Source organism: Zonotrichia albicollis, chromosome 15, assembly GCF_047830755.1.
Source record: "Zonotrichia albicollis isolate bZonAlb1 chromosome 15, bZonAlb1.hap1, whole genome shotgun sequence".
Classification (NCBI taxonomy): Eukaryota; Metazoa; Chordata; class Aves; order Passeriformes; family Passerellidae; genus Zonotrichia; species Zonotrichia albicollis.
In genome coordinates, this window is record NC_133833.1 from 11,075,860 (window position 1) to 11,093,456 (window position 17,597).

At 39.0% G+C, this 17,597-nt stretch overlaps 1 protein-coding gene across 1 annotated transcript in view; it reads right to left on the reverse strand.

Moving 5' to 3' along the window:
- Nucleotides 1–8,684, reverse strand: part of ATP10B (ATPase phospholipid transporting 10B (putative)) — a 50,034-nt gene extending 41,350 nt beyond the window's left edge. Inside the window, exons 1-2 of the mRNA XM_026791417.2 lie at nt 8,253–8,684; nt 6,221–6,415 (exon numbers count right to left, since the gene is read on the reverse strand). Of these exons, the coding sequence (XP_026647218.2) occupies nt 6,221–6,415; nt 8,253–8,566 (509 nt within the window). The 5' untranslated portion in view covers nt 8,567–8,684. The remainder of the gene's footprint in view (nt 1–6,220; nt 6,416–8,252) is intronic.
- Between the last annotated feature and the right edge of the window lie 8,913 nt (nt 8,685–17,597).

The window sequence follows — 17,597 nt, forward strand, 5'->3', positions numbered from 1 at the left end:
CATTGCTGCCAGAGAGAAAATTGCAGCACACAGTCACAATACTTCAGTCGACTGAAAAACTTTAATTCTCTTTCAAAACAGTGGGTCCAGATTAAGCCACTTTCAGTTTTTCTGCTGTTGGCAGTTCTCATTTCATGCACCACCGTAATGAGCACTTTGTTTTTTCCTTCTTTCTATACCTCTGCTCCAGGGCTAACCCAGAGTTAGTGCTGATGCAAAAATCTTTAAATGTTCTGAAACCTTACACAAAGTAGACAAAAAGTCAGAGTGAAGGCCAGCCTAAACTTTTTGTGCCACAGGCATCAGTGGACTGAGAGAGGAGGAGGAGGAAGATTGATGCTTGTAGGAACTATCTGAAAATGACAGGCTCCGAAAGTATTACAGAGGAACTTTCCATGGGAAGAGTAATCAGGCTACCTCATTTAGGATGCCTGTTGGCTTGCCTGCTTCTCCAAAAGGGCCACAGGATGATTCAAGGCACATAAACAAAGTTTCTCTGAGTCACTGTCTCAGATACCTGAATTTAGGTTCTTACAATTAAGAAATATGAATAGTTTAAGTAATGTTAATGTTTTTGTGGCTGCTGCTGTGCCATACTGAACTGTGCATAGCCTTTGCATTTGTATCTTTGTGTCTACTGAAACACTGAGGAAAAAATAGGTTTAATCTTCTAGAAATGTGCAATTTATGCAAAACCTTTCTGGATGCTATGGAGTGTTTACAGAGCTTGATATAACCCTTGGGGTACATCACAGCCAAGCTATATAATAATTACACATCAATTAGTTCCTTGAACATTATAGAACTTCAAGAAAATTGAATATATATATATAATACATTTGGCAACTGTTGCATTGACACTTACTTTCATGTTTGTGTGCCACATTCAGTGCTGGCCCCTGTTAGCAAGTTAATGACAAACTGAAGAGAGTTTAGAGACAAATAACCATGGGAGGTTTGGAGGGACTGACTGACTAGAAAGATGAAAAGAGCAATCTGTGCCAGTCTTAACTCAAATGTCTCTGGGTGTTGCATATAGGTGCAGCCTCATAAAATAAGGGCCTTGTTGCCCCTCTAAAACCATGGCTCAGGCCTGCTGCTTTGGCTAAGCAGAAAAGGACTGCGGGAAAGAGACTCAGCTGAATTAGGGGTAGGAAAACAAGTTATAAACCATTGTGTGTTCACATTGTGCTGTATGGTGCTTGGTTGAATTATGTTTGTTATGCTTTAAAACTATGTAACTGATAACAGGCAAACTGCTCAAAGAGGCCTGGTTTTTGCAATAAAGCAGCTCTCCTTTGTACCTGCCTGGGGACTCTGTGTCACTATGGACACTTACCCACACCTGGATGCAACAAAATGAATATGATAAAAATCACACATATTTGAAGATTATAATTAGCTGTTATGGATGGAGTCTAAGTAATTAGGGTTCCATGAAATCAAGTGACTTGAGAAATTTAAATGTAATTAAAGAGGCATAATAAAGTATAGCATCATAGAAAATGCTTTGGTGCTTTGTAGTAATGGAAATCTACCTTGCTTGGAAAATGTTAAAGTAGACAAAGTGTATTTTAAAGAACACCATGAGAAAGCAGGCATTTAAATTGCAGAGGGTCTGTACCCTCTGCAATTCAGTTTTTTGTTCTCTCCTTTTGGTGTGTGATTCATTCCAACAGCAGATTGACTACAGAGTATGATTCTGAAAGTTTTGGTTCCAAAAGTACAAACTCCTCAACCACAGATCTGGGTTATTGCATCTCCCCAGGACACTTTAATGCCTATTAATTGTTTCTCATTTTTTCAATTAAACATTCTTTAAATACACTACTGGAAGTGTCTTTTCTTTCATTTGACCAGCAGACCAGATTTCCCATTTCAGCTGATCTCTGTGAAAAGAAAATTAGAATAAATATGTTTACAGGCCAGCCTATTTAATTTTAATTTCCCTTGCTCTGTGTTGAAGGAAGGCAATTTACTGCATTTCCCCTGTTCTTCAAGAAAGTTTTGGAGAACATTCAGTATCTGGAAAAGTTTGGTTTGCCTTTGTATTTCTTTTGGAACAGGTGCCAGAGTCCTTATTAAAATCTGAAATAAAGACAACATACACTCCAAGATTATCTCTTAGAATCTAAGTAATATTTAATCTATGATGGGAGATCAGTTGTTCTATTAGAAATAACTTTTTGCTGCCACAATATTAACAAAATTTGCAGTGTCCCCAAAAGACTTTCACCTACGTTAAAACAATTACTTATTTTCATGATTCATATGGAAGAAAATTAGAAGACATCATGCCCTTCCATGACTTTGCAGCTAGCAAGAAGAACAAGAAATATCAGCTTCCCAAAGCACCAGAGAAGCCTGATTGAAATGATTCCTAATATAATAAGCTGTAGTGACTGATCTGATGGCAAATGTTATTACCCACAATTTTTCCAGAGAGGATGAATGCTGTACTCTGAAACCCTTCACATTTTCCTTTCCCTCACATCACCTTTTTGGGCCATAAAACTTTGGTGAAAGACAAGATCCTAGACAAGACTGATTCATAGATCAAAATCTTTTTTTATGGGATGGAATAACCAATTTTAAGGCAGGCCTGTCTCATGTTTCTGCATAATAATCTTGAATCTGGATAGGAATATATGTTGTAATTCCACGATGGATATTTTTCCTTTATACAAAACAAGTTCTACTGTATTCCCTACTTCTCGTGTTCTCATGGTAAAAGGCTTTCAGATCTAAACTGTCATAGTTTCTGTGTGTAAAGAGGAAATAAATAAGATCCCTCTGCAGATTTATTCATTAGCACCTACTGCCCCATTTATTCTGTCCTGTGCTGGTTTTAACAAGTATTAACAGATAATCCATTGCCTCATAGGCTAATGCAACACTAGAAAAGCTAGAACATTCAGCCACACTGAAATTTCAAAGACAGAAAAAGCAGTTTGCCACCCTACCCAAAGAGCTACAATTATTGACATTCTTCACAACAGATGAGACCTTAAATCCTCAATATTTAGAAACTTGTGAAATGCCACTTTATATTAAAAGTTGGCAAGGAGAGGAATGCAGGTTTTTTAATGACAAATCATTATCTATATGTGGGCCTGAGTTTAGCCCCTATACAAGCAAACCTATTGCTTTCCTGTTTAACCTGCAGGACATAAAAATAAAAATCTGCCAAACACATGCAGGAGAAACAAACAGAAATGACAGCCCCCTTTGATAAAAGCCACAGTTCTGCAAGATCTTGCTCATGAAAGCACATGTTATATAAAGCACTGTTGATTATTTTGGGGGATGACAGGCACATTCATGGAGAAGGAAAGTTTTGCACTTCTGACTCCCAGATGTGATATTTTATAAGGGAGAAGTAATTTGCTACTTTGCTGAGAGAACAGTTTTGATCCAATAAAACATAATTTTCAATCTTCTGAATGTCCTAAAAGCAAGAAGCCATGAAGCACTTTGAAGAAACGACCACAGACACATGTAGTTAATTCATTTAGAGGTGACTAAACAGAGGCATAAATTACTATCTTTCATTCCTAGACTGTGTTTTTACAGGTCCATTTTACATACTGCCTAAGAAAGAAAAAATTGAAAGCTAGTTAACAACATAGAGTATAAAATAAAATGCAGTTCAAAGGGCCAGGTTTTTTAAGTGATTTCTTGGCATCCAAGGATGCAAACAAGTCCCATGACAGATCTTGTTCTGTGCTACCTTAGGTTGGGAGAATTAAACCCTCTAGAAAATGTCTCAGAAATTCAGCTGCTATAGCTCTTTAAGCACCTGCTTGCAGTGCACTGCATGTCTAAGAGGCTGATAGACACACCAATACAGTGAAACTCAAACTTAACTTCCCAGTAAAATAATACTTAAAAAAAAAAAAAGAACTTAAATAATACAATAATACTTAAAAAAAATTAAAAATCTTTCCCTGTATGAGAACAAATAACAGGTGATATATAGTGCCCATGACTTTTCCTTATTTCATCTAATGATTGTGATTTTTCAGCAGCTATTTGTTATTTTTTTTTAAACAAAAAGCCTCACCATTGATCAAAGATCTTGATCCAATGTTTTTGGTAATAAAAACTGTACAAAACTTACCTGCTGTAAATGTAGCATCCCATGTGATTGATTTCTTTGTCCAGTTTATACCTCCTGAAGTCCTCCCAAGCATCTTTAATGGCTGTGATGACCATTATAGCACAAATGGGGATCACAGACACCTCTGGTTGGAAAGCATTCACCACCGGCACAAAATTCAGCAGTGCAATGAACACAAAATAAATATTGGCAAAACGGTGAAACTGCTCATAGATATTTTTAGGGAGGAAAGTTATGATGGTATATTTTGTGGTCTTAATTTCATTGGTGTCATAGGATCTGTTTGGATTTTCCTTCCACTTCTTGCTTCCAAAGGGCAAATTGGAGACGATCACACGTCTATTTTCATTTTTCTTCTTTCTTTTCCTTACTTTTCCTCTGTTCTCCAGCTCCTCATTTTGGATTTCAGTGTCTGAAGCACCACATTGGCAGCAGGTTTCCTTGAAAAAATGTTTTTTCCATGTCATCCTAGAGAAGCAGCCTGGAAAACTTTTCCTTGACATCTTGTTTTTCTTTCAAAAAGTAGCTCCAAGTTGAAAACCAATGAAGGCAGAAGAGCTCAGTAGTCCAAATGAACTCCCAGATGGTGAAGAGAAGAGTTGAGCTGTCTGAATCCCAGGGCTGCCTCCTCCACGTAGCCAGGGCCAGGGATCATCCTGACTCAGCTGCACCAGCTCCTAGATCCTGCTGGGGCAGCTGCACCTCACCTCTGCCAAAAGCATCCTGAATGTTCTGTTCTTCCTGCCAGCAGATGCCTGGGGGCCCTGCTCAGACCATTTCCCTCCTGTGCCCGTGTGAATGTCTGTGCTTTAACACAGAGCTGTGGCGGAGCTGAACACGCACACACGATGTTCACAGGTCACTCCAGCAGCTCCACGATCACTTTATAGCCCTGGGAGTTGCCAGGAAGCTCAAAGGTAATGGGCAGAGCTCCGTGTCCCAGATGTCAACAAAGGATTGCTACCAGCCTCAGAGCAGACAGCATTTCTCTTGTACTTCCTCTATCTATTGTTTGTTTTCATGACCATAAGATTGATTATTATTAAACAAACAACCAACCAACCCCCATTCCCCCAAGCTAAGTAAACTCTGATTTTGTAGCCAGAGGAATCAGACAGAGACAGAAGCAAGTGTAAATGCAATGCACCTGGATTGCCCCTCAGCCAGATCCTTCTCCCCAACAGACCCCAAACCTTCCTCTCTCACCTAGGTGCCTTGGATCCTCTTCCTCTGACACATAAATATGTCAGCACAGATGAAGGCTAATTTCCACAAGAGCTAATGACATGTATGCAACCATAGCATTTTTTTTCTCTGTGGCTTGGGCTTAAGAGCAGGTGAAAAAAGGAAAGCACACAAATATTTAAGCTTATTTTAAATGAAAACGCCTGTTTGCTTCATGATGTAGCGACAAGGTAAGCAGTCTCAAGTTAGTACTTGGACAAGAAACTCTGATGAAACCGAAATGTTGCAACAAGAATTGCAGTGAAATTATTTCTTCCTTCTGAGTCAGTCCTGAGCAAACAGCTTCCCACAGTGTTGCACCAGCTCCAAAGCCAAGCTGGCTTGTATTGATCTCTCTGCTTGCTGGAAGTACTAAAACTTTTTCATCTCCTGATTATTATGTGATTTTCCTTCCTGCTTTTTCATCTCTTGAATATTATTATATGATTCACCTTGAATGTAGTTGATCATTAATTTCTGTATTACTGGCTTTATGTAAGACATCTGAAAGACTTTGTTCCGGTTTCTGTACAACCCGTTTTCTGTTCCAGACTCGAGTAAGTTCCATTTATCCTGCAGATCCTGCTGCTATCAGGAGAGGAATTTGTGTGTGTTGAGGAGCTGCTCTGAAAACTTGAAATGAAAACCTGCATGTATCAGCACATGCTGTTGTGATATGAAACAAAGCCTCAGTGATATTGAGATGATTTAAGTAAGATAAATAAGGCATTTTTAAAGGTAGAAAAAATATTTTGTAATGGTTCTTCCAAACTTAGAGTATTCTGAAAGGTCAGTGAGGGAGTTACTGTAAAATCAGACGAGCAGTTTCTATCAAAACAGAAGCAAGGAAACAAATAATTGATTTAGCTTACTTACTTGTCATATACCCTGGTTTTAGTGAAGTTTATTGTCTTGTCATACTGGTATTTTCTGTAGTCTTCAACAGCATCCTTACTCATGCTGAAAAGCAGCACCAGGAGCAGAGGCAGCATGGTAATCTCCCAGTGGAAGACTTCCACTTGTGGGAACCAGTTCAGAACCACCAGAAAGAAAAAGTAAAGATTACCCAGCCTGAAAAGGTATAAAATAAATTAAAAGTAGTCAGAAATTAGAATGTATCCATTCCTTAATGAGCAACCCCCATTCTGTGTCAAAGGAACATGAATAATTTCACTCTTCTACCCTGTTTTTCCCTTCTCCAGAACAAATTAATCAGCTGCTTAACCCAGATGCAAATTTTTTTCTTCAGAAGAGCTTGTGACATACATTTTCATACTATTATAGCTAGCTCCAGTTTTCTCACATGTTGGAAACAATATTTGTCTGTGGGATCTCCAAGGTCTTTAATGGCCTCTCAGTCTTGAAAATAAGTACAAAATTAAACAAAGGCCAAACAAAACTTAAAAAATAATCAAGGAATTTATAGAAATGTACCCATCAGGAATCCATGAAGGATTCTGCATATGGCAGGTTGAATTAGGAATGGGCCAATCTAGTATTCAGAATTAAAATTTCAAAGCTAGAGATGGATATACAACTTCCATTTCTCTTTATTGTGATGGTGGTTCCCTGGAATAAAGTCCTTTTTGACTTGATTCTTTATGCTGGGGGTGGTGGGGGGGATGTTAACATAATTTTAAACCAGGACTTGGAAAGAAACCTGACCTTGCACTTGCATATACATATTTACTATCTCTACATTGGTAGACTCTCACTTTGTAACATTAAAAATATTTCAAAATTGAGCTGCTGAAATCTGTAAAACTTCAGAGGTGTCTCAATACATCCAATAAATTCATTTTGTGTTCTAAAAAACAGAGGTTTATGCAACACAAAACCAGAAGGATTTTTAAATAAAAACTTGATTTTTTTACAAAGAGAACTGTTGCAGCATTCAATTAAAAAGCTGATCACAGCAGTGGTTAATCACTCCCTTGCTTGCTTTAATCCACCATTTCAGTGTCAACTGTGTGCCATTTTGTTACAAATTATCATCACCTAAATTTTAGTACAGTTGCAATTACAAAAGCAGCCCTTCTCCATCACAGTCAAATATCACAGTTTCAGAGAGAGTTCTTGAATCTCAAGAATCATTGAATTATTGCAGTTGAGACAGCCATGATACACAAAGCATCATTATACAATTTCAGAAAGCTTCAACTGATGAAGTGAAGGGAGTCGACCCATCCTAATTGATCAGCATCGAACTCCAATTTATTGATCAACCATGCACATTTTTATAACGGTGTTAATTAAGTTCATACATATTGCAAAACCCGAGCTCATCATTGCATACAGATCAAACACTAACCCCTCCTTTTGTTTTCAATACCTGTGGTTTGTTATTGAAACCAAGATTTGTGTTCTCACCCTGATATGAAAGGTTCTCAAAACCTCCATGTCTGTTACTTTTGCTTTCCCATACTTTATCCAAGGACAAGGTATTTACTTGTTATTGAAGACAGGCTTGAGAACTCTTGCTGTTTACAGAAACATGCCTGGAAAACAGGCTTGAGAATTAGCTGCTTACAGCTGCCTTTTACTTTTCCATCAGCTGTATATTTTCATGGCCTCTTTCCTTCAAGCAAAATTCTCCAACATTCAACCCATACAGAGCACCATCACATCACTTCAGAAGGCTGCAAGGATCTGCCCTACAGAGTAACATCATGTCAATTCAGAAGCCTGCAAACATTTGCCCTTTCTTGTTCTTCAACCCAGCCTTTTATCCCCTCCTGTTGATGCCCTGCCCCTGTGTGCCCTCTGCTCCCTTTGGTGGGTGCTCAGTGCCCCTGGGCACTCCCTGGCTCATTGCTGTCAGTGCTGCTCACAGCTGTGCCCATGGGGCACATGGGGCACTCCAATCACCACAAACTCTGTGTGCCTACATTGAATGAGTTTTTTTTACCTGTGGAACTGTCTCAGAAGATTTCGCGGCAAAAAAGTGACCCATGTGTACTTTGTGGTCTGTATCCCGTTTCTAGAACAAACTGTAGGAGCTTGTTTCCAGTCTTTGCACTGTCTCCCATTGTCAGGCAGCACAATCCTCCGTGTGTTTAGGCAGAGTTTTGGTTTGGCTGCGGCAGAAGGCAGCAGAGGTGTTGATTCTGACAGAGCCTGGCAGGGACCGAGAGCTCCCCGTGGCTGCCAGCGGTGCCGAGCCGAGTCCACAGACAAAGCCATCCTCAGCAGGGAGGGCAGCCTGAAAGAAGACAAATGCATGGCAATGCTGACATCCAATTCCACTCTGGTAGAAAACCCCCTTCATGTTTTGCAAGCTGAGGTTTAACACAAAGACAATTCTCCTGCTCAGCGCAGTGCATGTTCTTCGATCTCAGGACTTCTGTAGAGAATGCAGAGAATAAAAGACAAAACAAAATCTTCAATATGAGAAAATCTATTTCTGTCTCTGGGGACGGAAAAAATATCTAAAATCTATTTTCTGTGTCTTAGAACAGCAAATTGACAGAGATAAAGCCAATTTAACAGTGGTGAACATCGACTTTTCCATCATGAATCTTATATCCTATTTTTCAAATTGTAAAGTGCCACCAAATCTATTCAGGCATTTTTCTTAAAATGTCTGACTTTCTTACAATACTTTTCCTGTTCATTCTTACTTATAGCAGGACTGGTTCAGGTTTTGAATCTTAATAGCTCAGATAATAAAGAGCTGCAGCATCAGCTTAATCACATTCACACACAGGTAACAGTTTTCCAAAGTCTTCAAAGAAATCTGATTCGAAAGGAAAATCCCAGCCAGCACTAAAACAATGGATGTTTTATGGGTTGGAGAGATAAAGGAATTAAATCTCCCAATGCTAATCCTATTATCACTGAAAATTTGTCTCCTGGTTTGCTCACACATTCACAGCTGCAGGTGTGATGCTTGGGCTCCAGCCACACAAGAGTAGCTTCTGCAATGCCCAATCTGAACACAGCAAAATCTCACTCAAACAGTGTGAGTTTGAGAGCTGGAAACTGCCATACCATGACAAGGCACTAAATGTGCAAAAGCAAACCAAAAATAAAAGGTACTGGCCTTGTGCAGCTTCAAGGTTCCACTGAACAAAACATGTGAACTGAATCCACCTAAGTTAGGCTGGTGGAAATACAGAGTATGTGACCTTCTTTAGAAAAATACCAAATCCTTAATCATATTCAAAAATATGTGTATGTTTGAGTCTTGGAAGAAGAGAAAACTATTCTGCCAGTGGGCAAATAAGTATTTGACTGAAATCAAAGTTATATTCAACGTATACTAACTTAGAGCCATGGTCTCACAGTCTAATCTTTAAACTGTGGTGCTGAAGGATTTTATAATGAAAAGGCAGAAATTCCATTGTTGGTGGTTACCAAAACCACACAGTGAGTACTCAGTGGAAACACTGTAGGGAAATGATGCAGCTTATATTTTCTAGGTTAAGGGATGGACACCTGGAAAATTCTGCCACCTTCCTCTTCTTCTGAGCAATCAACTCCCCAGCTGATTTCAGTTTAAATTAAGGTCTGAGCAGTGGATGGAAAAGTGACCCAGATACATACTGTACTACATACATCTTTAACTACATTACACATATATATATATATCTATATATATCTATATATATATATCTTCATCTAAGTTGCAGGTGACAAAGTCACTCACTACCTATCAGAGCACCTCATTCTGTATCTGAGACACACCAAGGTAGATTGAAATTCCTTAGACTTTATAAATGAAAAAAGCAATTATTTCAGGCATATTGCTAAAAATAAAAGCAGACAAGATTAATTAAGGCAGCTTTAGACATAATAGAACCATGTCTTCCACAACTTCCCCTGGGAAACTTTTTCTAAAGCTTTACAAATCACAATTAGGCAAGCCTGCTTGACATTCAAGAGAGGGTCTCTCTGCGCTCCATCTTAACAAATTTCTTACTGTACAAATGAATTAATGAAATGACTTAGTTGTATTCAGTTTGGAATTCAGCCCTCCTCTGATTGTCTTTGAAAGGCAGTGGTCAAACAGTGCCATATCCATGAAGAGAGGCCAATTGCAGCCATCAGGAAACTGAATGTGTTGCATGTTGCAGGAAATGTAGAGATTCCTCATAAAACCACACAGAACCAAGCAAGTACTCTGTGGGGGGAATTACACAACTGCATGCATAATCAAAGCAGCAAGATTATGGCTTTCCTGAGCTGTGAACTTCAGGGCTGAGAGTGAAAAAGCAGCAGAAACAAATAAAACTTTTAATTTCAGATCACTAAAAACATAAAGGATACTAAATGTGCCATCAGTGTAGCAAATCACCTAACAGAAAAGAAGAAAGAACTCAAATACATCCTTCTTTAAAATGACAATTTTCTATAGTTCAGACAACTCACAAGAATATTCCAGCTTGCTGGAAGTTTGTTGTGTTATGCCATCTTCTGTATGGCAGGAAATCTACAAAACATATTGCTCCCCTTTGGCAATATATTTAATGTGTTTATCCCAACTATTTCTGAAAAAGCATCTTAAAATCCATTCTCTGTAAATCTAGAACATTTTACACACTTGTTTGATTTATATTTTCACAGAGATAGCATTGAAAGAACCCATCAAGTGTGGATTTTTTTCAACATACTTTTACAAAAGTAGCTGGCTTGCTTTCATCTGGTTAGTGAGGCTTCAGCACCACAATCCATATTCTGAAAGAGAAACATCAAGGTGATGCAGACTTTTCCAACACCATCTTGTTTGGGATTTGCCACCTATTCCACTTCAGCATAGTGACTACAACAGGTGCTTTTTCCATTGCTGGCACATTTTAAGCTATTGCAGCCTTGCCTGAGCTCCCCTTTGACAGCCATTAAAAATTAAAATGGTAACATTCACAATGTCATCAGGCAGCTATTGAGAAAAGAGAATTTCTTTGGAACAAAAGGAGCACTGGCACACTCTTTCTGCAGATTCTGGAGTGCCATTTGGTAACTTGTGTCATCAGCCAGTTCAGAGGAACAATGTGAGGAAACAATTTTTCTTTGTCACTTGCATGTGGATTAAAATATCCATCTTCTATTAACTAAAAGAGTGCATGTGCTATTTCTGGAAGGGACACTTTTTGCCTAATGGTGCCATGAAAAAGTTCCTGTTTGTGAAAAGCTATTGACAAGCCTGTCTCCTAAAGGGGATTTTGCATATCACATCAGTAATGTATTCACTGCAATAAGCAGCTGTTAATTCTACCTTATAAAAACCAAGGCCCCCATTCATGTTTTGAAAGCCTCTTTTATTTTCTTCTTCCTGTATTTAATCAATGAAACTTTCATCACTGGTAGGACTGTACTACATTTCTGTCCTACACATCTGTGAAGTCACTGTGATTTAGCCTGCACTGTGATAAACTTTCACAGAGAGCCCGTGCCTGTATTTATCACATAATGTATCCAGGGCACATGAATGTCGAAGGAAGGGGACCAGGACACCAGTTGGTTCATCACAGGCCCTTCGGGTCCGGTCCAGTCCCGGTCCCGGTCCCTCAGGTCTTTCTGGTCCAGTTTATTGAAGAAAGTATCAAACACTTATACAGCAAATAATAAGCTTATGAATATTCTGTAAGCTAAGCAATCTATTGGTTAAACTATAGCATTAACTCATCTTCATTCCTTAGGGGTTACATCTCTATTTTCTCATGTCTCTTTCACTGTTTGTTATTATACCACAGCTAGGCCCAAGGACACTGCTATCTGTGCAGGTGCAGGACTTGGAATTAGCCATGGTTTTGTACTTTTCCATTTTTCTAGCAGCTAAATTCCCAACACATGAACACATTTGAAAAAAGAGAGGAACAGGATAATTATTTATTCCTTTTGTTGGAAGAGCTGAGAGGCACACTGAGTTGGCAGAGACAAAGGGAATCACCTTTGTGGCAAGTTGTTTCCAAGTGTGGATTCTGACCTGTACAGACAGATCTGCATGTCCCAGATGAATTACCTTATACTTACCTGTCTCAAGCTTTCTCAGGCAGGCCATTGTTTATTTTAAAATTATTTTATATATGTCATATGATAATGGGAAACTAGGCATTTTTATGCAATTTGTGAACTTTCTTTTTAAGAACTTAACAAGAAACCAGAGGGAAGATAGCACTATACACCCCGGGATGCAGCAGACAAAATTTGGCATTTTTATCCCCAAATGATTTATCTTCTAGTTGTGAGTACTGCAATTGGAAGCCAGCAAAAAGTATTCAGGAAATACTCCCCTTTATTGGAAAAGGGATGCTGCAACAGAGCACTGATGGTGGTTTCCTTTTGCACCCTTGTGTGGACACTGAAAAAGTTCTTCTCAATTTTTCATAGCTAGCCCATGTAATGAGCATTCTCCCTGCGATTGCTTCATCTCATCCAATACTAGAGAAAACTTCTCTCCTATGTGACAGGAACAGACTGCATTAGAGAGCTATGCTGATGCTATTAGCAGGGAAGGACAGGTTGTGACATATAATTTACAAGCATTTTTTCAAATGCTATCTCTCTTTTGAAGACTCTTGTATAGAAAAAAAGGTATTGTTAACTGTAGGAGAAAGCTCACCCAAAAGTCAGCAATAAGAAAACAATTTTCTCTCTTTTGAGGTTGCCTCATTTCTTCCAAATAACAGGCTCAGCTGCAGATCTCTGCATCCCAAACTTAAAAGGCTGCAGAAAGGAGTCCTGCCTCTCCTGCATATGCAAAACAAGTTTTAGACAATCATGCCTCGTGCTGTTTATTAAAGGGATCCACATTAAATGAAAAACAACCCTGCTCACAGGGATATGTAAAAACAAATTCAGAAGGTAGAGATACAAAACAGAGACATCAAAGAAAGACAATATCTGCACCTTGTTTTAAAAAGCTAGGTTTTGGAACTTCAGGGCAAAATTTCAGACATGGTGGAGCTTATGTTTGAAAATCAGTGAGAAAGTGCAGTGGTAGCATTTGCTCTCAGGAGTGTGCATTATCAAGAACTATAACTAAGTAAATGATTCCATGTTTTGACCTGATATTTTCACTTCTACATTATCTGTAAATCAAGAAGGTCTCAAATAACACAGGTCCCCTCTAAGGCTTTATTCCATTATTCCAAAATTTTAATTTTATTTCATAATTGAAAGCAGCAAGCAACTGTTCTTGTTGCCCCATATGGATGATGCAGCATCCATTCAAAAGAGTCATTCTGGGGAAGGCTTGACCAGGGAGATAAACATTACCAAGTGAACTGAGTATTATAGAAATTTCAGCCACAAGCTTCTTTATCTGCTTTGCAATTATCTGCTGGAAAGCTCTTTGATTTTTGGTGATACTGTACAGAAATTCTTCCTCTGTCACAGTTCAGAGAGAGAATCATGTAGTTAAGACTAATGGGAAAAGGAAAGGAGATTGGGAAGAATGAAGAATGCAGTTGTATTGATTAGCAGGATACAGACCACAGCCTAAAATGATCCTGCAGCATTTTATAGTAGAGCTATAATACTTGCAGAATTAAAGAAAATTGCTCGAATGAAAAAGGAGCTCCAAAAAATGACTTCATTCAAAAATCTTAGTCAGTGCAGACTGTTGTCATTCAACTGACAAGAGAAATGTATTATGGATTAACAATTATATAATGCTTTTCAGTCCAAGGTTGTGTTTGTGGGGGATAAATAGAAAAGAGCTTTTCATAAATCTAAGACGTCAGACCACAGAGCTTCACTGTTCAATTGCTGTATTAGACTGACACATTTTCACTGTCTTAGATGCTCTTTCCTTGGGGAATAAACCCCAAACCCTTGCAATAATAGGTTAATTAAAAGGCTCTTTGCTGAGCCCAGATTTCAGTGCTGGATGCAGAACTTTGCTGTAGCTGAGCAGTGCAAGGCATGTTCAGGCAGCTCTCCCTTCTGCAGGGCTGCAGCTGTGTTATTAAGGCTGGTTTCAAAATAGATGTGCTCTCAGCATATGCTGACATACAGGTCATGCAGACAAGGATGATTATCAAATATTATTCAAGAGGGAAGTTTCCAGCTTGCAAACAGTAATGCTGGATGCTGTGTTAACTTCATTCTGTGAATAAGGAGCTTGCTCAGGTCTCCCACATGATGTGCTCATTTAAATAGAGAGTTAGACTAAAATTATCTGGCTTGCTGCAAGGAATAGCACTGCTGCCAGCACGCTCAAGAACTACAGTGGGCTATTATTGCATTTGGGCCCACTGTACTTTTCACAAGTGTAGGCAGTGGCAGCTTCTGCCACCTTTCAAGGCAGGGATTGCATTTGGCCAGCTCACATTTTCAGCCGAGGAGACACTGGAAAATGACACTTGCACAGAGCCCTGACAAAGCCCAAAATGGCAGGGTGATACTTGGAGACATAGGATGGAAACAGCAGCCAGGGCTGTGCTTGTCCTGACTTTTCCTCTGGCTTTTCTTCCTGCCAGGCTTTGGCAGTGGATTCCTAAAAATATTTTATGTGCATGTATATTTTCAAATAAGTAAACATAGTTGCAGAGAGAAGACTGCAGGCTCAGGCCAGTGCAGAAGTGAGACTGAGAAGTGAGGCCATTTTAAGAAATAGTCAGAACTACACATCTTGGTATGGATATTGTTTTGAGGATAAACATGAAGGCACTGCTCTAAATCCAAATGTTTTCTGAAAAACATTTGGATTTAGAGCAATACCTTCATGTCTATCCTTTACTATCTTATCTAAGAAACATAAGAGACATGATACAGAATCTCTTATGGTTCACTTTAAATAATATTAAAAAATTTTCTATGCCACATGAACATACATTGGCCTAAATAAAAGTGTATTACAGCCTTTACCACTGGCCTTTGGAAACTGCCTCCAGATGAAGTTCTAAATACAGGCAAGCATACAATTCTTTCTTTGCTTACAGAAGAAAGAGTAATTCATAAAGAAAAAGTAAAAATATTCCAGACTTAACTCCTTCCTGAGCTCTAGAAAACTTCATCCCCATTCTTTCCATAACCTGGTTATCAGAAAAAAACCAAAAACCAAATCAAGAAATGAAAAGATGAGTGTGCTACAGTGTCTCTCACTCATTCAGCGCACAGGACACAAATCTGCAGCTCTGGATGCTGCATCATCCATCTGGGGCAACATGAAGAAAAGTTGCTGCTGCTTTCAATTAGGAAATAAAATAAAAAATTTGGAATAATGGAATAAAGCCTTAGAGGGGACTTGTGTTGTTTGAGGCCTTCTTGATCTACAGGTAATGTAGGAGCGAAAATATCTTGATCGTGTTCTGCATGTGGGGAACCTACCTTATCTATAGAAACCAATAATTAGAGAAAACAGCAAACAGCACCCTCAGGGTTCTACAATTCTTACCATCTCTCCATGGCTGAGAAAAGTCCATCTTTAAGGATTTTAAAGGTAGTAAGGAATTTTGGGCCCAGCACGTTCTGGGAGTAGGAGTGACAGACTGCAATAAGCCCTCCCAATCAATTGAGCATTAACTCAACTGCAGCAACTCAGCTGGAGCAGAGTCACCTTTGGAGGACACAACCCTGGCCACCAGCAGCACTGTGAGAAGCCATCCTCACCCAGATCCTGGGGAAAGGAAGCACAGAGAGACAGACTGGGGAGGCAAGGCAAGATTTTGGTAGGGCAAAGTGAGGCAGCTTTAGACCCACTGTACTGGAAGCCCGTTTAATCAGAAAAGGTTTATTCAGTAAACTGCAAATAAATGCTTCCTGCCCAATATCCATGTCTGGGTGGGGCTTTTTGCACAGCTGTCTCTTGTTTTTCTAAATAAATCACATGAGCAGCATTTTCTGGGACTGGGAAATGTTCCCTGTGGTCTCATCTGCCCATTTAGAAGTCCTTTGAGTTTGCTATTAGAAAGGAAACCAATACCTGTTATCCAATGCATGCCTCTGCCTCCAGCTGAGTGACCCTGCACACTACTTAATTAGAAGACCATGTATTTCAAACTCCAGCAACAGCAGAATTTAGTTGCATTTTAGCGTAGAAACGAGGACACCAAAATTAGAGCGATTGTCTGAATAATAATTTTTTTTTGTTTGTTCCACTTAATATTCAAAATCAAAGTGAAGTGGCCTCTAAAAGACAATCTAATATTTATAGTGTGTATGATTATAAAGCACTTAGGCTGAAAATTATGTTGCAGATGTTCATGTGGGAACTCAGCAATGCTGAAAAATTCCAAAAGGAAGCAGAAAAAAATGAAAAACTGGAAACTGACCAGAAGATCCTTTATATGTAAAAACCTTTTATGCATCTATGTTTTTGTTAGAATGTGCTGACTCTAATTTCAGTTCTCCAAATCTGAATATTAAAGTGCCTCAAAGAGAATAGTTACTTATTTATTTGAAATGGAAAGAAAAACCAGAAAAGCTAAAAAGACTGCCAATTCACTGGGGCACAGTTGCATGTCAATCAAAGACCAAGGGAAAGCTTAATCATGACCTAATCACAGAGCATTGTTGGAGCAATGTCCAGTGACACCTGGGCTGGTGGCACAGGTGTGACAATGTGCACCCAGCAGAAACTTGCTCTGGCTCTCTCTGGAACAGTTATTTTCAGGCATTTTTGAAAGAATGACATGAAAATCATGTCAGTCCAGAAAAGCCCTGTTGGGCAGTTGTGCACACATGAAGAACACCTGGACACCTGAGAGAGCCATGTCAGCACTGCAGGATGGACACAGGTTAACCTGGACACAGCAAACTGGTCTCCCCTGCTTGCTCACAGGTCTCCTTGGCCTTGAACACTCCCACAAATTTCTCTATATAAGATTCTGAGAATAAAAATACATAATCATATGTAATTGCAAAATGCTCCTTGGGAGCATTTATTCCCTTTTAATAACATTAGTAAAATTCCTTTCTATCCTATCTCTCCTTCTATACTGCCATCCTCTCCCAGGCTAGGTTAACTAGGATAAACATTTTTTTTTGTATTTAAATAAACTAGATAGATAAAACAGGATAATATGACAGAAACTATTTTATAAGATCACAAAAGAGCATAATACAAAAATTCACTTGTTGGCAGGGTGTTTCTGCCCAAACCCCTATTAATAAAATCTAAAAGGCCAAAATTTACAGTATGCCCAGTCAAGGCTGGTTTTCCTACAAAAACCAGTTTATCCTATCCCTATCTCTGATCTTTCTTGCTCCTCCATCTGTCAGGTCCCAGAGTTGCAACATTAACCTTAGGAAATGTCACCTTATTCCAGAGAAAATGAGTCACTTGACAGGCAGCCAGCTCTGATGGGGG